At 46.7% G+C, this 22,486-nt stretch overlaps 2 protein-coding genes and 1 pseudogene across 5 annotated transcripts in view; 2 read left to right on the top strand and 1 right to left on the bottom strand.

Annotated features, from left to right (window-relative positions):
* LOC148013610 (zinc transporter) overlaps positions 1–22,486 on the bottom strand; it is a 178,896-nt gene that overhangs the window by 125,755 nt on the left and 30,655 nt on the right. For all 4 annotated transcript variants that reach the window (XM_087668390.1, XM_087668389.1, XM_087668388.1 and 1 more), the window contains exons 2-3: positions 8,464–8,656; positions 8,265–8,350 (exon numbers count right to left, since the gene is read on the bottom strand). In XM_087668390.1, the coding sequence (XP_087524516.1) occupies positions 8,265–8,350; positions 8,464–8,656 (279 nt within the window). The remainder of the gene's footprint in view (positions 1–8,264; positions 8,351–8,463; positions 8,657–22,486) is intronic.
* LOC148013611 (uncharacterized) lies at positions 733–6,275 on the top strand (annotated as a pseudogene).
* Positions 21,212–22,102, top strand: LOC148013612 (uncharacterized). Its single transcript, XM_087668672.1, has one exon. The coding sequence runs from the start codon at positions 21,212–21,214 to the stop codon at positions 22,100–22,102; it is 891 nt and encodes a 296-aa protein (XP_087524798.1).

Below are 22,486 nucleotides of genomic sequence, written 5' to 3' on the forward strand. Positions count from 1 at the left end.
GTTGCAAATGGCCTAGCCAATTAATTTTTGGATGGACAATGTCAATTTTCTGGGCATGGATTAAGAGCTGAATTAATTTTCAGAATTAATTAATTTCGAAAATTAATTAAATGGCTGGAAATTGCTGGAAATGGATTAAGAAAGTTGCCACTTGGCAAAACTTTCCCATGCAAGTGGGGAAAAGGCTAAATAGGGCTAAAGGGAGAGGGAAATCTCGTTTTTTCATTTTGGAGCTGTTGGGAAGAGGTGTTGGACTGTTGCTGCCAACTTTTGGGGCCATTTCCCAGCCATTGGAGACCATTGGAGACCATTTTGGTGATGGAGATTGCATATTCTTGACCTTGGAAAGCTAGCAATTGCTGCAGATCAATGTACCCCGAAACGGCGTTTCGGGAGTCCAATCGTTTCAGACCGGGACAGAAACGGTTGCACGCCGTTTTGGGATACTGCGGCCCACCGGCCCTGTTTCGCGTGGTTGTCCAGTGCTTCTCCTTTCCCACTTCGTCTCAACTCTCGCTCGCACAGCTCTTCTTCTTCCCCACCTTGGTCGCAACTTGCAACAATTCTCCTTCCCCACCTTGGACATGTCACCTGCAACAGACTCCTCTCGCCTGCTCTTCCTCTTCCTCTTCTTCTTCTTCTTCTTCTTCTTCTTCTCCTCCTTCTCCTACTTCTCCTTCTTCTCCTTCTTCTTCTTTACCTAGGTCCTGACTCTTAAAGGCTAATCATATCATGGCACCGGACCCATATTGGAGGCACGTCACTCCGATCAAGGGATACTAGGGCTCCGTCGGATCAAAGAAGTGGCGGTGCAACTATTGTGGATTGGAGAAATCGGGGAGTGTAACGCACGTGAAAGACCACTTGGCTTGAGTTCCCAACAAAGACATCAGGCCTTGCACAAATGTGCCGGCAAAAGTAACAGTAAGTCTCCATCTTTGGAGCCGAAAGCATATGGGTATTGAGCTAGAAGAGGATGAATCAACACCACATGGGGCTAATGAAGCACAAGTGGGGCAAAGAGAGGCTAGTGGACCTAGTGGCGCTAGCCAAATTGGAGGTGCCGGTGGCCCATCAAAAAGAAGTGCATCCATATCCGTATCGGGTCCAAGTGCAAAAAGAGCCACGTTGTCATCTTCTAGTGGTGGTGGGCAAAAGGGCTCCTTGCATGGTGCAAGTGTCCATGCAGGACTTCAGAGGCAGGCAATTGTAGAGGCAACTAGGAAACTTACACGCTTATTTATTCGGTGTACTATCCCTTTCAATGTGGCCACTACACATCAATGGAAGAAGACAATCAGGGCAGTAAGCCACATAGGGTGTGAGTGGGAAGGTCCATCTGCAGATGCATTACACACACGGGAGCTTCGAAAAGAGAATGCATCCGTAGAGGCTCAATTGGAGCCCTTGAAGGATGCATAATATTATGCGATGGATGGTCAGATATGCGCCGAAGGAATGTTTATAATGTTTTGGTGTCTTCATGTAAAGGCACCATGTTCATTAAGCCCATCGATCCCTCTGCCTTAGGTCTTACCATCACAGGAGCTTTCATTTGGAAGCACATACAACAAGCCATCATGGACATAGGAGTCCAAAATGTGGTGCAGGTGGTGACAGATAATGGAAGCAATTGTGTGTCTATGGAACGTATGCTTGAGGAGGAGTTTCCTAGCATAGTATGGACTCCATGTGCATCACATTGCCTTGACTTGCTTATTGAAGATGTTGGGCAAATATCTTGGGTGGATGACATTTTCAAGACGGCAACAAGAATGGTAAGATTTGTGAAGAAGAGGCCATCCGTCACAAGCATGTTTCGAGCCAATAGCACACTTGAGCTAATGAAGCCCTCCACCACTCGATTTGCTTATATGTTTATTGTATTGGAGAGGTTGATACGGGTCCGTCCAAATTTGATACGGACCATTGCATGCCAGGAATGGCTCACATGGAGTGAGAGAGAGTCTTCAAAGGCTCTTGCTTTTAGATGCAATATTTTAAATGAGAGTTGGTGGGTTGAGACAGAGGCATTGGTGAAAAGTCTTACTTCTATTTACACTGTATTGCACATCACTGATATGAAGGGAAGTACTTGTCAGAAGTGGAGCAGCGGTGGAAGCATAAACATGTGCTGAAATAAACTGCTCAAACACAAGACAAAAAGAGAAAAGAAAAGAACACGATACAGATGAGAACTCAAATGTATGCACGGGAAATGGAATCCATATATCTGAACACGAGACAGTCGCATACAAGAGTGAGTCATTGGCTGTGTGGGCACTGGCTCTGGCTCCTCTCTCCACAGAGTCTGCAGATGGTGAAGATGATGATGATACTAACTGAGGAGGAGCACTGAGTATAAATAGGCTGAAAAAGTGGAGAGCAATAATGCTGGTCGGACAGCATTAATGCTGGTCGACTGGTGCATAAAATGCCCCAATGGCATAAAATGCCACACCAAAAAAATAGCTAAAATACCTAATAAAAATGCCCAGCCCAGATCAAGCTCAGACTCACACATGAGCTGACAAATACTCTGCTAACACCCTCTCTCAGATCATGAGTGATCTGATACAATACAATAGTACAAGGAAAAGGGATCAGAAACTATACGACATAGAACCACCAAGTAGAACCATGGATACCCAAGCAGTGGGTGATCAAGCCACCACCAAGGTGCCTCGGAGAGAACGTGATGTCGATGTCGATCGTACCAAACACTTGAAAATAGAGAAGATCATAGCATGTCTCTGTATCCATCACCAATGTTTCGCAGTAGCATACAAGACCATCCTGTCAAAAATGCCCCTAAACATAGGTGACCATGGATTCCCCGCCTTTGGCCAGACCGCCAAAGTGTCCCCTCATGTGAGCTCCAGACGAAAGCCTCTCGCTCTCTGTCAGATAACCAGCTCATCATGAACCTAGATGTCAATCCCAGCTCCAGGATTTGATCCCGCCAGACTGAAATCGATGCGTCAGGGACGTCCCTCTCTGGAACCTGTGCACCTGTATAAAAGTATAGATGAGGTGCGGCTGCCCCATCTGAACACCCGTGCACTCCTCCGGCACAAGAGAGTCGTGAGGGATGATCTCATCACTACTACTAGAAAGCAGCCGAGGAAGGGGCCACCAAGCCCTTCCCGCGATCTGAAGAAGAGAATCCCTTCCGCGCCTTGGACTTCACCTTCGTCGGAAAACCGAAGTCGGAGTCTGATGAATGAGAGGACTCATCGGTAGAGTCAACATCCCGCTTCTTCTTCTGCTCCTTCTTCCTGGAAGCCGCTAACGTCTTGCAGTCCTTCCGCAAATGTCCCTTCTTGCCATAGTGGTAACACTGGGCCTTCGACTTCTTCTTCCCGTCACCCCTCTCTGAAGCTACATAAGCCTCGCCTCCATAATGTGCTGGAAGCCGCCCCTGTAATCTCAAGGATGTCTCATGCTCAAGAAGCATCGAGGTCATATGTGTAAAACTGACAGGAGTCGATGATGTCTGCGCCCGCAAAGCATTGGCCACTCCATCAAACTCTGGGGGGAGCTTGTAAAGGACCGTCCCGACGAGATGCGCCTCGGGAAGAGCAGATTGCATGTGCTGAAGCTGGTCATGTACCTGCGTAACACAAAGAAGAAAAGACTGAATAGTATCTTTTGGCTCAAACTTCATCTGCTGGAGCTGGCCATAAAGTGTGACTGCCTGCATAGTGGAAGGTGCCTCGTACATCTGCTGCAACTTTTGCCATACTTCATGAGATGTCCTACAGGAGGTAACCGCCGGTAAGACCGCTTTAGAAATACACCAAGCAATGCCGAGTAAGCACGGGCATCGTCCGAGTCCCATGTGAGCACCGCTTCCTCATGATTGTCCTCATCAAAGTCGTCAGGAAGGGGAAAACGACGAGAAGAGCTCGACAGACGATGTACCATAACCGCTTCTGCACAAACCAAGCTTTCATGACAACACTCCATGTGAGATAATCAGGTCCATGTAACTTATCATCAGTGGAAGTGCACGGAGGAGCCATATGGAGAGGATAAGAAGAGAAGTAGAGAAGAGAGGGAATTTAGAGAGGAAACACAGCCAAAACACAAGCACAGACTGCAAAAAATGAGAGTTCACATGCAATAGAACCCAAAATCTGATCAATAGAAGACAGAATCTGCTGCAAAAAGTCAAAAAATCAGTCAAAAACTGCCAAAAACAGCAAAAACGGTCTGAAGTAACAGTCACCCAGCCACGAGAGACGCTGGATCAGCAAAACGCAGGCTGTAAACTGGAGAAAAACAGGTAGAAAACTGTCGCCAGCAGCTGCAGATGAAAAACGCAGGCAGTAGAGGGTGCGTAGGCAGCAAGCGATGGCAAAACTGCAAAAAATGCAGGCTGAAAACAGCCCCAAAACAGGTCGCTTGGCTGCGACAACAGTCGTCTAATCAGCAGGGATACAAAACAGTCCTAAAATCAACAAGAAAACACAACAGGAGCACAGATCTTGAAAATTGATACCATGTCACAAGTGGAGCAGCGGTGGAAGCATAAACATGTGCTGAAATAAACTGCTCAAACACAAGACAAAAAGAGAAAAGAAAAGAACACGATACAGATGAGAACTCAGATGTATGCACGGGAAATGGAATCCATATATCTGAACACGAGACAATCGCATACAAGAGTGAGTCACTGGCTGTGTGGGCACTGGCACTGGCTCTGGCTCCTCTCTCCACAGAGTCTGCAGATGGTGAAGATGATGATGATACTGACTGAGGAGGAGCACTGAGTATAAATAGGCTGAAAAAGTGGGGAGCAATAATGCTGGTCGGACAGCATTAATGCTGGCCGACTGGTGCATAAAATGCCCCAATGGCATAAAATGCCACACCAAAAAAATACCTAAAATACCTGATAAAAATGCCCAGCCCAGATCAAGCTCAGACTCACACATGAGCTGACAAATACTCTGCTAACAGTACTTTGGGACTTCTATATGAGTATATGGATAAAATTGGCGAGGCCTTACTTCGCAATAGCTTTTTGCCCCAAGACAAGTAAGTTTTTGTTTAACTTTTACATGTGTAATTATTTGGTATTAACGACTCCTTTATGATTGATCATTATTCTAACATCTAAGTTTTTAACATATTTTATCTATAGGGTTGATGAGATTCGCGCAGTGTGGAATGCACGATGGGATTGGTTTCATAAACCAATCCATGTTGTCCCACATATCTTGCATCCCCTTTGGCGTAGCGAGGAGTAGTATACTAGCGAGGAATTAGAGGAGGGATTCATGGAATACATGAGGTGCCTCACAGGGGATGATATAATATGATGAGAAGAGTAGAGGATGATTTGCCAGCATTCCGTAATCATTCTCTTCATTTCGGCCGACCCACATCTAGGCTTCGAGAGACACACCTTCAGTTTGTCTCTTGGTGGGAGAAATACGGCAATTGTGCTCCTACTTTGGTATGTGACTAGTGACTTTTATATTTTGAATCTTGATTATCCAATGCATTATGCAACTAGGTAACAAGTTCTGAAATCTATTGCCTACTCAAATGTTAATTTTGTGGCATGCATATTAGCAATTACCAATTACTTAACCTCAATCTTTTAAATTTAAATAGAAACGCATTGCCATTCGGGTCCTCTCGCAAGATTGTAGTTCAAGGCCTGCTGAGAGGAATTGGAGAACATGGGCCCTCTTCCACACCAAAAAGAGAAACAAGCTCACAACTGCCCAGTTGGAGTGTTTAGTGTTCTGCCATTGTAATCTCCAACTTCTTGAGAGGACCGCTCTATCCCCTGAGCCTTCACAGTTAAATCGATAATGATTAATATTATGTATAATTAACTTTTTAACCTTGAGTTCTTGACACTTAACATTGCTAATTTGCTTGGAAGTTGGACTGTAAATTGTGATATGTATGAAGTTTGAACATTGAACATATTGAATCTCCTCTCATATGATATATCTTTGTCTCGTTCACCTTTACGGGTGAATGTTGACAAGATTGATATAGAGAAGATACGTGACATTCCGCAGATACCACAGGAGCGAGATATCTACTCCATGCTCTATGAGGAGCTATCGGCACCGGTACATGAGACTCGTGCACAGAGGAGGGTTAGAGTAAGAGCCACACGTAGTCGTGCATCATAGGCAGAGTCAGAGCCAGAGTCTGAGGATAAGGCTGAGGCTGCTTCATCAACTTCTTGATCAGGGACCTCGGAGTCGGACGAGAAGATCGTGCACACATCCTCAAAGTCCAAATGACTCATAATATGCAGGAGTCAGTTTAGCAGTGCAAAGTCTAGACTAGAGTTGTCGGTTGTTCATTGATGTTAATACTTATAGCCTCACTAGACTTTGGAGTTTTGACAGATAATAGATTATTCACATGACATAGTTACTATCATTGTATCTTGATCCCACTTATTATGCATCTTGATTCTTGTTCCAACTTCCATTGTTCTTGATGTTAGTCTTCACTCCTCTCTAAAGTTTAGATCACAGATTATTCATGAATCATAAATTCTAATTCATTTTGTTACCTTATATTTTGAAAATTGAGTCTTAATTGTATTAAGCTGTCTTTAAGTTTCAACCATTGAGTCCTCACTCTTGACTCTTGACTCCTAAGTCCTTAATCTTCACTCGTGAGTCGTGACTCGTAAAATGTGACATGAAGACTCAAATTTGATTTTAATCATACGACATGAAGACTCAAAGTTTTGTATAAAATTTGAATACATGTTGTTGTAGACATTGATATATTTACATACCCACATATTACTGTATTTTTTTTATTGTACAATCCAAAACGCCGTTTCCCCGTTTTCAAAATTTGGCCAAAACTCCGAAACTCCAGTTTTTCCCATTTCCGTTTCCCCCATTTCCCCCCTGTACTATGCCCCTCGCCTCCCACTCACCCCCCGGGGAAAAAAAGGGGCTGAAAAACAATGAAGTAAAAGGCCTCAACAGTCTAGCTAGAACTGAATACCTATCCAATCAAATATACACAAATGATGTTGTTCCAGGGTGGATGGGAAAAAGAAGCCATGGTGGATGGGTGCAGCATCACTGGGGTTCTCATCCCATAAAGTGAACAACAGGCTATGGGAACCAGGTGTGAAGGAACTGCTGCCAAAGCTCCATCAATGTCAAGACTCCCCTTGAAGCTACTCCTTGCGGCCTCTGAGGAAGCGTGTGATGACCAACCAAAGCTCTGCCAGAGTCGCATATACGAAAAGACTCTCTCCACTGAATATCAGCTGGCAGCAGGCCTTCCAAATGTGCCACCCTATGAGGCTACCAATAATTTCCCACACGTCTGATCACAATGCAGTAGGCTCCAGTACTTGGCAGCTCAGCTGAGCCTCCAGGCCCACAACTGCATATGAACCAGCCTCAATGATAAAGATCATGTCATGCACCTCTGCCTCATAGAGTCTCAGCTGAGCCTCCAGGCCCACAACTGCATATGAACCAGCCTCAATGATAAAGATCATGTCATGCACCTCTGCCTCATAGAGTATGTAGGTAGCATCCCTGACTGGATGACTGCCAGCGGGAAGCACCGCAAGTGACACGCGAGGCTAGTCTTTACTAAACAGAGGATCCTACAAGCTCCTCTGCAAACCAGCTATGCAGCCGGATGCAAAAAGAATCAAGCTAGACCTGGTGCATTCTAGTTACCTGCACACAAGTCACTACAGCTAAGATCATCTGTTACAATGGCTCAATTAAAAGTTGCTAAACTGGCATCAAGGGAATGGAAGTCTGTTACATTTGAACTTATCTACTGCTCTATGTCATATTAAGGTCAGACTTATCCATGTTCCCTTACAGTTTAAACCTCTCAAAAACTTTAGATAAGAAAGAACCTACCATCCCACAGTAAACACCCTTGTCTAAGAAGGCAATCACTTGCATGCGGAAAACAGTATTTGTTATCTTGTACCTCACATAACCAGGAACTCCAAACCTCCTTTTTTGGGTCATTGTTTACGTTCCCATTTCTTATCAAACATGTCCAGTTTCAACAAGCACATTAAAGAGCAGTTACTACCCTACATGTTCCAGTTCCAAGTAGCATCTCATTAAGGCATTTAGAACAGCATCCAAATTCTCTTAGTGCTATTTGCTACAAACAATCATTTCAGCCCACCCTTCAGAAGACTAGCCACAAGAACACAAACTAATCAATTATACTACACATTGAAACTGAACTGCACTTGATAATGTTATCATCCAGAAAATAACCTGACAGGACCACATCTTCTCAATCCTTCTCCCCAAAGTACAAAGGAGACTGCCAGCACAAGCCCATTGAATAGTGTGACCACAAGCTGCCATCCACCATCCAAACATGCATAATTAGGGAGTGTAGAAGGTGTAGAATCTATAAGAGATCAATGTGCCAAAGCAGTTGAATTTAATCCTTTATGTAATAAGATTGCACCTGGGATGTAGAGAGTGGGCGACCTTTCCAAGGAGGTTGCAATATAATGAACGCTATTGATGCTAGAAATGAGCAAAGAAACATAAAAATGATGACAGAAGTGCCTGGCAGAGTAAGGTACTGGTATACAACATAAACTGAGAGTAGGCGAAGAAATCTTCCTATCACATGAGCTGTGTGAAATGGCAACACCCTGCAATGCAGATGTAGAAAGTCTTAACGATCACATGTTTTAACTTCATTCAGGAGTTCTAAAATGTTTGTCAAGCAATAGCAAAATTGTACAACACCCCACCTAAAAAAAAGCATAAATCATCAAGACACAAAAACACAAACATCCATAATTGAAGATAAGAAAATAGTAGACAAAAACTTGTGCATCAAACAAAAGCATACACAAATGCATGCAGTAGCTAAGAATGCCAAGAAAAGCATGGTGCTAAGGATAACAAGTACCCGTGAGACAAGATGGGGAACAACTATACACTACCAATTCATGCGTAGGGCCAAGCAATTTTTGAATGTCCCCAATTAATAATTGCTGGAAATTGTTATTGACCATAAGGACATATCCACTGTTGAGAAACCCTTCACCCACAGTTTGCGTTTTTGCGTTTTGCATTTAGGGTTTGCAGCCCCAAAAAGGGGCACCATCCTAGACTAACTGTGCCTATTTATAGGCCACTCTCTCATTCATTCCTTACAGCTGATTCATTCAATCCGTCACCTCTTCTCTCCAACCTCTCCACTACCCTCACACCCCTTCAGGAGGACATTGCGGTTCGAGGTTCGTGGCTATCTTCATCATCTTCCTTGTGCTACAGCACCCTTGTTCCCTTGTATCACATTCACTCCATGATTCAGAACTTCACCATTCCATTCATCAGAGTTTCTTCTCTCTTCTCTTCTCTTCTCCATGTTTGCCGAGTTCACTCCATGTTCCTCCCCACCAACCCTACTGTCTCACTGGTACGTCATCTTTTGACATGGTATCAAAGCTGGATCTGCTCAAACAGCAGCAAAGATCCTCTACTCCAATGAAGGCAAAGACCGGTGGCGGGTTCGGCATCCACTTCTCTTTTTCTTCCGCTGCATCAAATTCCCTGAATCTCGTTTTTGCAAGTTTCAAGTGTTACCAGCTTGCTATCCACACCTCGGTCATGGAGGACATCTCAGCCCTTGCTGTCCATCACTGTTCCCTACAGTCTGGCGCATGTTTCCAGTCCTCCACATGCTAATTGCTGCTGTTTACAGCAGAACAACTGTTGCTGATCACTCTCCATTCAGAAAACAATCTCGTTTTTGCAGATTTCAGGTATTTCAGCTTGTTGCCCACACCCCAGATGCAGAGGACATCGCGGTCCAAGCTGGCCATTGCTGTCTAGAACAGTCTGGCACCTGTTTCCAGCCTATCACACACTGTTCGGAGCTGATTTCAGCATATTGACTGCTGCTGCTGTTTTTTTTTCCTGCGTTTTTAGTCTTTCTCTCACCTGCAAGCTGTCTTGCCTACGTTTTTAGTCTTTCTCTCTCCTGTTGCCTACGTTTTTAGTCTTTCTCTCTCCTCACCTGCGTTTTTCTACTGGTTGCAACCTCTTCATGCTAGTTGCATCCTCCTCCCACTGGCAACTTGCTTCCAGCCCTTCCACTACCCTCCCACCCCTTGAGGCGGACATTGCGGTTTGTGCTTCACACTGCCCTCACACCCCTTGAGGTGGACATTGCGGTTCGTAGTTCATGGTGGCGGACCTCTTCCTTCTTTAGCAAGGCACACTGGTATCCATGGCTTCTTTACCAACAGATGACCAGACTAGTGGGTGCTCCTACTGTGGCATCACCAAACACACCACCGATGCTTGCCGACTTCGACCTTTGCTTCCCACCCCCCTGGAGTATATGCGTCTTCCACCAGGCACTCCTTGTGCCACCTCTCCTTTCTAGGCCACAGAGATCGTTCTACATCGGCTATCAAAGTATTATGCTCAAGGCAATAAGACGCATCCGATGGGCACTAAGTCCTTTCGAGCACATGGAGGATCGATTGGCACTACGACGTCCTGGAGATCGTCACAATGCCAGTAGCAGTCTTCTTCCACTTATTTTCAAGTACAGTGGCTTCCACGACCTACGGATCTACAGTCTGCTCCGTCGAGAGACAGTGATTGTTTGATATCGTCTCCTCGTCAGTCTGCTCATTCGAGAGATAATGGCTGCTCGACTCCTTCCTCTTCTTCGGCTACCCAGTCTGCTCCACTAAGAGATAGCGATTGTTGCCCACCTCTTGCTCATTCTGAGCCCCATCCTTCCCCACCCTCGACTACTCAAGTTCGCGAGGCTACCTCTGGGCGCTATTAGGCACCCCAGATACTTTCCTTGGCCTGATCAACGGCACTTCCTTCGTCATCAAACATTCTAGAGTCCGTGATCCTTGAGTTTTTGGATTTCCTATCTACTGCAAAGGGGAATTCAAAGGGGGGTGTTATTTCTTTGCCCTCAAAGGGGGCATCTACTTCTTCGACTTCAGTGGGGGCCCCTCCACCTCCCACCTCAGAGGGGAAACCTACTCCACATGACGTTCTTCACCCATCCTCTACTTTCTTGGGGTGGCTGTCTTCAACCAGTCATCTCTTCTACTGATACTCAGGATCTTCAGGTACCACCTAGATCAGGACCTCGGAGGTTCAGCCGCGGCTTGGTAACGATGCCTTCGTATTCCTTCCAGCATGGATGCACGGATCTAGTAGCTTCTCTCCCGAGGTTGAGTTACGGGTTCTCCAGTTCACTCTGTCTATTGTTCTTTACTACAAGTTCCCTTTCCGATGGAAATCTTGGACCTTAGGGATCCTCTATATCTTCTTCCTCCTCTTCTTCTTGCCTTTACCCCTTGGTCAGCATGGAGCCACCTCCCGAGATCGAGTACGGGCATCTCCTTATGATTCTCAACACCACACAAAGTCCAACATTCCTCCTATGCATTGCATGTTTTCATCATCTTTGTACTAGGGCGCTTAGGCAAGTGAACAATTTTCCCACAAGGGACACTGTCCAAGTGGCATCTGCTACATAAGCATTCTTCAGCATGTAGCATTGCATCTCTACCTCACTCTTCTCTTGTTCCCCTTTTTGGGCCTGAGAGGGGGTGTTGAGAGACCCTTCACCCTTCACCCACAGTTTGCATTTTTGCGTTTTGCGTTTAGGGTTTGCAGCCCCAAAAAGGAGCGCCATCCTAGACTAACTCTGCCTATTTATAGGCCACTCTCTCATTCATTCCTTACGGCTGATTCATTCAGTCCGTCACCTCTTCTCTCCAACCTCTCCACTACCCTCACACCCCTTCAGGACGACATTGCAATTCGTGGTTCGTGGCTGTCTTTATCATCTTCCTTGTGCTACGGCACCCTTGTTCCCTTGTATCACATTCACTCCATGATTCAGAACTTCACCATTCCTCCATTCATCACAGTTTCTTCTCTCTTCTCTTCTCTTCTCCATGTTTGCCAAGTTTACTCCATGTTCCTCCCCGCCAACCCTACTGTCTCATTCGTACATCATCTTTTGACATCCACAACAGAGACTCTATCGAGGATCTGGATAGAGATCATTGGGACTCTGGCACTTTCTTCCATACTTCCCCTCATATGGTTTGGCATTACAACCCACCAAATTGATTGTTCAGACAAACATTGTATTTGTGATGTCATTAGTTGCTCTTTACTAAGTTCCTTGTACTTAGGATTTTATTTCAAGCTTCTCACCCAGGTGTTATTAATAGAAATTCCTTTTCTTGAAAAAAAATAAACAATAATTACTGGAAATTCACTTCCAAAGGCTGAGAACTACATTAGCAAGTGTGCCACTTGCCAAGTGGAGAGGAAATATGCCATGCAAGGGTAGGCAGCTTATGGGGGTCAATTGTAGAAGGTGAAGTCAAAGTAAATGAGCTTTATGAGTAGGTGACAACTTTTCTAGGGTTTGCAAGAGCAACAAGTGCAGCCATCTGAGCAGGGACAGCAGACCACACACCTGCCAACAGGATGGGCAGCAGTCCTCTCCACCTCGATGAGAAGTGGCAGTAGAAGAGGAGGGCTCAGAAACCACGCTTGGGTTTTATCCCCTTTCAAACTTGTAGGTGCCATCAGAGTTACTGTTTGTAAGGTTTTCTTTCTCCTTTTGATTTTCTCTCTCCTCTCAATGGCTATGGCCTCTACATAACTAGAAGGACCGACCACTCCACGCACCCCTAGCGGTGAGAACAATCATACCTCCAAAGATTGTCATCATTGACCTTTGCTCCCTACCCCATTGGAGTATATGCATCTTTCCACCAACACTCATTGTGCCATTTCACCTTTCTAGTCACAGAGATCATTCTGCATCAACTCTCAAGTTTTATCCCCTAGGTAATAAGACACCCTAATGCACTCAAAGTCCTCTTGAGCAAACAAAGACTCTAAGTCCCCACATGGAAACCACTGCAATGTGTTACGGATGTTTTCCCCCATCCATTTTCGGATGCAATGGCTTTCCCAACCACTGGTTCTACAATCCACTCCACCGAGAGACAGTGGTTGTTGGGTACCGTCTCCTCATCAATCCGCTGCTTAGAGAGATGGTGGTTGTTCGACTCCTTCCTCTCCTTTTGCTCCATAGTTCACTCCATTGAGAGACAGTGGTGGCTATTGCCAACCCATGGCACCTCACGAGCTATCTATTTCCTTAACTCCCTTGTATTACTCCACGACACTAACTATGGAGTCCCAAATACCTTCTTTAGCACTCCAAGCAATAGTTCCTACATCATCAGACACTTCAAAGGCCATGATCCATGAGTTTTTAGATTCCCTCTCTCTCTTAGAGGAGGATTCCAAGGGGTATTCAAAGAAGGCTCATGTTCCTTCTACTTCAAAGGGGGTTCCCATTCCTTCCATTTCAAAGGGAGTCCTACTCATCATGCGGTCCTTCACACACCCTGTCAACAACCCTTTACCTTCTTGGGATGATTAGTGGTTGGCATCTCTATGCCATCTCACGCTCCTATTCTTATTGATGCCCAAGATCTACAAGTTCTTCCTAGTTTGGGGCTTTGGATATTTCAACCATGCCTCTGTGGCTATGTTAGAGATCACAGCCAGGCAGCCAGGCAGGACCAGTCGGCCAGTGTGCAGTCGGACTGCCACGTGGCAGTCCGACCTGTGCAGGCAGTCGGCTGCATTTAATGCAGCCGACAGGGTATTTCTGGCGCCCTGTTTTTTGGCAGATTCTGGCTATAAATAGCCGACATCCCCAGCAATCTCCGACACTTCTTTGCTCGCAGATTACAGACCGGTGACACGCGCAGATTCCGTCTCTGTTCGCAGATTTCAGACAGCAGACAGTGCAGACTGGAGCGGACTTCAAGGTGAACAGCAGGTTGCATCGTCGAAGTGGAGACACGCAGTCCAGCGCACTGCGCCCGTGTATATATCTGCATATCTTTGTATTCAGCACACTTTATACAGCAGATCTTCATCTTCCATTCTCTTTCTCTCTCTTCTCTCTCTGCATTCTCTCTCTCTCTCAGTCCTACGCTTCCGCACCGCTGCACTCTGACATGGTATCAGAGCAGTGTTAGAGGGCTGACTGAGCGCAGAATCAACATGAAGAGGAGTTTCCATCGCGACACAAATTTGTGTTTTTTGCGTTTGAGGGCAGACAGGAGGGCTGCGCCTTGAAACAAGGCTAAAGCAAGTGTGGGCGCACAGGAAAGGAGTCCACGTGGTGGATTTGCTGCTGTTTACTGCTGTTTGACGCGGAGGAAGTTTGAGTTTTCAGCCTACAATTGCAGGTTTTGCTTTTTCATCGCCTCCGGCGGGTGAAGAAGTTTCAGGACGCGGAAGAGCCTTAGCAGGGTGAGTTTTCACAGTCAGAGGGGGCTGCTTTTGCATTTGTGAAGGCATTACAGGTGAAGATGTCTACAGAGATTGACTTGGAGTTCCAGTCGATTATGGACCGGAAGGTGCCTGTCTTACCGGCTCTTCCTGCAGATCAGAAGCTCGACAGCGACAACTACCGCATTTGGCGTGTCATGATGTTGGCCATCCTTGAGTCCTATGATTTGGCAGAGCTGGTACAGGAGGAGATCGACCGGCCCTCCATAAGAGATGAGTCCAAACTCTCTTCCAATGCTCGTGCGGAGTTGGCCAAGGCTCAGTCTCATTGGGACAAACTGAATGCCAAGATTCGTTCCTTTCTTTTTCTATCATGTACTACAGCCGTGATCGCTCACATCGAGCACTTGACGGTGGCTCGGGAGATATGGCTGGAGCTTGATCAGATGTACAATCGGATGACCCTTATGAAGCGGGTTTCTTTGGAGGTACAAATGCGGACCTTGTCAATAAACAAGTCTTCTTCGCTGCGGGAGCACATTAACAAGCTAAGGCAGCTTCAAATGCAGGTTCAGAATGCGGGGAAGCCGATTTCCTCCGAAGACATGGCGATCACACTTTTGTCCCAGTTGCCGCCACGATTCGGTACATTTTACTCTGCCCTTATTGCTTCGGGGCGAGAGTCTACTCTTCGGTGGGAAGAGTTGGTTCCTATAGTCTTGGACCACGAGGAACAGTTAAAGGGACAGAATGCTTCCAAGTCGGAGGCGCTAACAGGTCAAGCCTCTCAGAAGAAGGGGAAGGACCAGAAGAAGAAGAAGGGGGATAACAAGTCCAAGAAGGACAAGGAGAAGGACAAGGATAAAGACTCCACATGCCATATTTGTGGAAAGACTGGCCATTGGAAGAAGGATTGCCCTGACAAAGACAAGAAGGACACCAACAAGAAGGACACCAAGCATTCTGGAGCGGTGGCTGCACCCTCATCAGCTGCGTTTCTTCATCTAGTTGTCATTGAGGACGCTTCACCGAATGCTTCTGATGCTGTGATGACGGCTCCCCAGGCTCGAGAGTGAATCGTTGATAGTGGTGCCTCCCGGCACATGACTCCTTCATCAGATGGTGTTGCCTAGTTGCGACCCTCGCGTGGGCAGATTCTCATTGGAGACAGCTCTTCAGTATCTATTGCAAGTCGGATAAGATGCAGCTTATTCCAGATGGACGAGGTGGTACCCATATCTCAGAGGTTTTGCATGTACCAGGCTTAGGGTACCATCTCCTGTCAGTTCATAAGATTTGCTCCCTTGGCCTTTTGGTGGAGTTTGACAGTACTACGGTGCGCGTCCTTGATTGTGGATCGAGGAAAGTTCTATCATCTGGATATGAGGAGAACGGCATTTATAAATTGAAGTCTTCCACCGCCCTCTCTACTCTTCTTCTTACCTCTCAGTCATAATCAGAGTTATGGCATGCTCGGTTTGGTCACCTGAACTATGATTATCTTCGGAGGGCGTCACATGGACAGCTTGTTCGAGGGTTGCCGGATATAGTGGTGAGCCAGCAGCCATGTGTCTCCTGCATTCGAGGGAAGCAGCATAGGGATGCCATTCCCCACACAGCTTCGCGGCGGTCTACTTCACCGATGGAGCTTGTATCTACGGATCTATATGGCCCTATGAGGAATGAGTCCTTGCGTGGGAGCTCGTACTTCATGCTGATCGTGGATGACTACAGCAGGATGACATGGGCCTACTTTTTGGCATTAAAGTCAGAAGCTTTCTCACACTTCAAGGATTGGCTTCTCTTTGAGGAGAACCGATCGGGCCGGAAGTTGAAGACCTTGCGATCCGACAAGGGCGGTGAATTTGTTTCTAATGAGTTTGTCGGTTTTGTGCAGATAAAGGAATTCACCAAAAGTTTGCCAATACCAACACTCCTCAAGAAAATGGCATTCTTGAACGGAAGAACCGCAGTGTGATCGAGATGGCGCGCACTATGACGGAGCACCGACGGGCCCCTCAGGTTCTGTGGGCCGAGGCTGTGGCTACTGCAGTCCACATCCTTAATCGATCCCCTACTTCGGCCGTGGAAGGGATGACCCCGTTTGAGGCTTACTTTGGGACGAAGCCAGATGTTTCTTACTTCAAGGTCTTTGGGTGTGATGCCTATGTTCACATTCCCAAGGCTCACCGTGATAAATTTGAAGCAACTTCCCGAAGACAAGTATTTGATGGCTACAGCTCCCAGTCCCAAGGCTACCGATTGTATGATCCCGTCAAGCGGGATGTGTACACTAGCCGCAATGTGCGGTTTGTGGAGGTTCCAGCTATCTCAACGGGTGAGAAGCATCCCGTTCTTGGAGATCCAGGGGAGAGTTGGGCTCCTTCTACAGTTCCACTGGAGCCAGTGCCTTTTGATTATGATTCTGTTTCTAACACAGAGTCTACTGTTCCACCGGACACCCCTGTAGAGTTACCACCGGTGAATATTCCAGAGTCTTCTGCTGATGGAGAGAGACAAGGGGAGGTTCGGCCTCCTCCTCGCTGGGCCCGTGACACACTCCATGATTCAGGGATCGAGGGGGTTCCTAAGGAGTGGGGACCGCAGGATGGTCCGCGGCGGTCACGGCGGCACCAGGCACATTCTACGGAGCTTGTTTGCTCTAACTATTGTTTGATGACCCGTGTTATGCAGAATCGAGAGCCCACCTCCGTGAAGGAGACTTTAGAGTCCGCACCATGGAAGAAAGCTATGAAAGCCGAGTTGGAGGCTATTGAGAGGAATGGCACTTGGTCACTCGTACCCCGCCCCCCGAATAAGGTGATTGGCGTCAAGTGGGTCTTCAAGACCAAATACCTTAGCGATGGTTCTTTGGATAAGCACAAGGCTCGCCTTGTTGCTAAAGGTTTTGCACAGCGCCCAGGGATTGACTGTCATGATACTTTTGCCCCCACAGCTCGTATGGCGACCATTAGAGCTGTTCTTGCCTTGGCTGGCCATAGGAGATGGCTTGTTTACCAGTTGGATGTGAAGTCGGCCTTCCTCAATGGTGATTTGAAGGAGGAGATCCATGTTGAGCAGCCTCCTGGCTTTGGATCCTCAAATGGGAAAGTCTACAGGTTGAAGAAGGCCTTGTATGGCCTCAAACAGGCTCCGCGTGCATGGAACAAGAAGATTGATTCGTTCCTCCAGTCTTAGTTGGGATATCGGCGTTCCAAGGCCGATCCGCAGCTTTATGTTCACACTTCCGAGGATGGTTGTGAGCTTTTTGTGTTGTATGTTGATGATTTAATTGTCATAGGTGATCATGCACAGCAGGTCCAAGAGACGAAGTCAGCTTTACATCGGACGTTCGAGATGACGGACTTGCGTCTACTCCATTTCTTTTTGGGCCATGAGATTTATCAGTCTCAAAGGGGGATCTTCATCTCTCAACAGAGATATGTACAGGAGCTCTTAGTGTCTTTTGAGATGGAGAATTGTCGAGCCCTTTCTACTCCTATGGATCCCAACTGGAAGGCCACTTCCCATTCAACTTCTCCTTTGGCGGATACTTCCCGCTATCGTCAGTTGATTGGGTCCTTGATTTGGCTTCTCAACACTAGGGTTGATCTTTGTTTTGTTGTTGGGCTCTTGGCAGGGTTCATGAGTGAACCTAAGACGGTGCATTGGCAAGCTGCTAAGAGGATACTTCGGTATTTGAGGGGACGTCTGATTTAGGGATTCATTACCCCGCAAGGACAGATGGTTCAGATCTTGTACTTGCAGGTTGGAGCGACTCGGATTGGGCCGGTGATGTGGACCACAGGCGGTATACTACAGGTTACTGTTTTACCTTGGGTGCAGGTGTTATCTCTTGGAGTAGCAAGAAGCAGCCCACGGTAGCCCTTTCGTCTACTAAGGCGGAGTATCGGGCCGCGTCTTCCACCACATGTGAGGCTGTGTGGCTTCGAAGATTATTGGAGGAGCTTGGGTGCCCCCAGACTCGTCCTACTTTGCTGCAATGTGACAATGAGAGTTGCATTGCCTTGGCACGGAACCCTATTTTTCATGCCCGGATGAAGCACATAGAGATCCAGTACCACTTCATCAAAGAGAAGCTTCTGGACGAAACCATCATTGTGGAGTACTGCAAGACGGAGGATAATCTTGCGGATTTGTTTACGAAGGCATTTCCCCAAGCTCTACTTCGGAGACATTCTAGATCCCTCAAGCTTCTGCCCTGCCCAGGCTCTAAGAGGAGGTGTTAGAGATCACATCCAAGCAGGCAGGCAGGCAGGTAGGCAGGCAGGTCAGGCAGGACCAGTCGGACAGTGTGCAGTCGGACTGCACAGTCGGACTGCCACGTGGCAGTCCGACCTGTGCAGGCAGTGCAGCCGACAGGGTATTTCTGGCACCCTGTTTTTTGGCAGATTCTGGCTATAAATAGCCAACATCCCCAGCAGTCTCCGACACTTCTCTGCTCGCAGATTACAGACCGGTGACACGCGCAGATTCCGTCTCTGTTCGCAGATTTCAGACAGGAGACAGTGCAGACTGCAACGGACTTCGAGGTGAACAGCAGGTTGCATCGTCGAGGTGGAGACACGCAGTCCAGCGCACTGCGCCCGTGTATATATCTGCATATCTTTGTATTCAGCACACTTTATACAGCAGATCTTCATCTTCCACTGTCTCTTTCTCTCTCTTCTCTCTCTGCGTTCTCTCTCTCTCGGTCCTACGCTTCCGCACCGCTGCACTCTGACAGGCTACGCCTTCATATACCTTCCAACATGAAGTAACAGAGCTTGTGGCTTCTCTCTTGGGGTTGAGTTTCTAGTTCTATCAGCTCATCATGTCTATTGTTCTTCACTACATGTTACCTTACACATGGAACATTGGGATTCCAGGGTGGATCTTCCTCTATCTCTCACTCCTCTTTTTCACTCCTTTTTGGGCCAAAGAGAGTGTGTTGAGAAACCTAATCATTCACTGCATTTCTTCTAGTTCATTCCTTTTGGTTTCACACTAACAGCCCCAAAAAGGGCTAGGCGCCCAGTTATTGGGGCGCCACTCGAAATAGTCTGTGCCTACAAATACGGCACCAACTCCCCCCATTTCACACTTCTCACATTCATTTCATCCAAACACTCTCGATCATTCTCTACCACATTCTTCTTCTCTCCAACCTCTCCACTGCTACTCACACCCTGTCAAGAGCACATTTCAATTTATGGCCCCTACCCCTTGCTATTAGACGCCTTGTTCCACATCATCCAAGCTGCATTTGGCTGCAAATTACCCTCGTCCAACTATCGACTACCCACAGGCTGCCTAGTGGCCTTCCCTTCTACTAGCATTAGCATTTTCCACATGGTGACAACCTTTTCAAGCTGTGTTTTGCAGACTAGTATCATCTCCTCCATCTAGCAACCATCCCCTACATCTAGCATCAACCCTACAGTCTGGGTTTTACAATCTGCACCACTCTTGGCTTCGGCATTGACACTAGTGGGCACCAACTACCTTCCATAGTTTGTGTTTTGCAATATCCGGCCCTTTTGGGGCTACATTTGAACATCTAGCATGCCACCCTGCTGATTTTCCTCTTCCGCTTACTCAAGAAGGGGAACTGGATGGTAAGAAGTCATAGGCAGCAAGGCATCCCAAGACATCTTTATTATATTTCCCCAAGTTCTTGCATTCAATTGCATCTAGCTTTTTTCAAGCTGTCATAATGCCCACCTCAAAAGTACTTGTCAACCAACTTCAAGCAAACATTTTCTTAAATTATACCCATTTTTACGGTACTCTACATTGCATTAGGAGTGTGCACCACCACTGCAATGCATTTCCCTCCAAGAAAGTGACTTGTCTTTCAAATCTTAGAGGATTCAATGAAGTTGCCTCCCAAGTAGACTCATCAAACTCCTAAATGAAAGTCAAAGCTTTCAACCTATCTTGTGCACTACTAAAGGCCTCAAACTTCACCCCCACAAAAAGGATGCACTTGCAACATTTGCATTATGACTAAAACCATAAGAAACATTTGCATTACCAGCACTCATCCCTTGAGCCCCATAAGCACGAAGAGGTTCAGATGCATTACCATATATATCACTTTGTGCCCCAGGCATCATGCCAATGCTACCATACATGGGGTTGCACATACCATCAACCATATTTGGATACATTGGATTTTACATTCCATGCATTGGTTGTTACATACCATAAGGAGTTGTGCCATACATCCCCATATGCCGTCTTTGACCCACCATAGCATGAAAAATAGTACCACCACCAAAGTATCCTAACTACCTCATACTTGCATGCATGCCTTGATGCACAAAACCCATTGGATTGACACTACCAAGATGGCCTTGCATTTCTCTATCTTGCCCCGTTAGCACTAATTCCTTTTGCCACCAATCTTTGATCAGGGTACATATTCGTACGATTTAGTATGAAAAAATTGGCACTTTTTGGCCACTCTTCCCCAAGGCTATAACTTTCTTTCCTTCTCCTTTCTTTTTTTTTCTTCTTTTTTTCTTCTCTCGCTCTTCACCAAGCCTTTCTCAAGCCTCTCTTCCGCGTCAAGTCACAATCCTGTTCCATCGACAACTCCACGTCAGGTTTAGCCCCGATTGCCACGACTCGTCCGCCCCGATAGCCGCCTCGATTGCCGCCTGCCTGTCGTGACTCGTCCGCTCCGATTGCCACCTTGACTCCTGCCTCGATTCCTATTGGCCTGTCGTCCACCCCTTGCCACTGTGACTCCCGCCTCGACTCGTACTTGCCTAGCTTGACTCCCGCCTGCTGTCCAAGGTCACGCCTCTAGTCCACACTTTGTCCCTGTTGCCCGCGATCAGGCCCAACACAACAAGACAGAGTTCGCCCCTAAAATGGAGAAGGTCCACATAGAGCACACGATTACCAATGCCATCAACAAAGTCAAGGAGTATGACAACGGACTGAGCATAGTGAACACGCAGCTGAACGATAAGATTAAAAAGCTAGAATTGAAGATAGAAGCCCAAGATGGGGAGATTCGATCACTTAGGCAGCTACTGACTAACATTCAACTCAACCCCAAGCTAGAGGAAGGAGAAATCCAACCTAGCATGACCGAGGAGCTCACCCGCATCAAAGAGGAAGTACAACAACTCCAAAAAAAAGGAGACGACGAAGAAGGCTATTTCTTGGGCAAAGATGCTCAAGAAAACCCAACAGCAATAGAGGAGGCGGAGCAATGGATTCAAATTGCAAAGAAGGGGAAACACCTAGCACACGCATCTACAACAACCATAATCAATGACACATTGGAGGAAGAACAAAAAAGGAAAATGAGAGCACTTCATGTTCGGATGACAGGGCTGAAGATGCATGAAAAAGTGGATGAGGACACCAAGGTGCTATACACATTAATGAATATTAAGAAAGACTCGCATGTCTCTGCTTGGAGAGTGGGCAAGAAAAGCATAGAAAGGGAGAGCTCAAAAGACAGTGCACTCATTCTCCGCTTCCCCACCATGAAGGCTAGGAAAGACTTCCTAGCTCAACGCCGTACATTGAAGGGGACCGGTGTGTTTTTGGGTGACGATCTCACACCAACCCAACTAGCCCACATGAGGGAGTGCATGCCAAAAATTAAGGCAGCCAAGGAGGGCAAACTTGCCTTCTACAAAGGAGGGAAGGTGGTAGTCATGGAGAGGCGCCACAAGTCTGGAACTATAATGGAGCCCTTCGATTGGATGTGGGAGCTTTTGAGGAGACATTCAAAGTTAAAGATATAGTGTTCTACTCAAAGACACATCGGGGACCACATACTACACTTCCACGGGTGACAGGCTATATGTGGGAGTCAGCTTGCAAGAAGGAGACACGCACAGACCACAATAATCGCGGGTACTATGTTGTGTAGACACCCATTTGAGCTCTGTCGATTCTCTTGATGAAGCACAAGAAATCTCTCACTCTCCACCCAACCACGTTCAGGAATATGCTGGAGTGGAAAAACGACGTCATGACTCCTCTCCTAGCCGTCATTACCTGGTAAGTTATACTATTTTTATGACTCACTTACTTCCTAAGCTCTCCTTAACCCCGTATAGACGCCCAAGGCCCCCGAAGGGTCATCTCTCGCGCTTGTTTCCCAATAAGTTACATTTATTGATGTA

The sequence above is a fragment of the Lygodium microphyllum genome, chromosome 26 (assembly GCF_053477565.2).
Source record: "Lygodium microphyllum isolate KBCC chromosome 26, Lygodium_microphyllum_v1.1.10, whole genome shotgun sequence".
In the NCBI taxonomy this organism is placed as follows: Eukaryota; Viridiplantae; Streptophyta; class Polypodiopsida; order Schizaeales; family Lygodiaceae; genus Lygodium; species Lygodium microphyllum.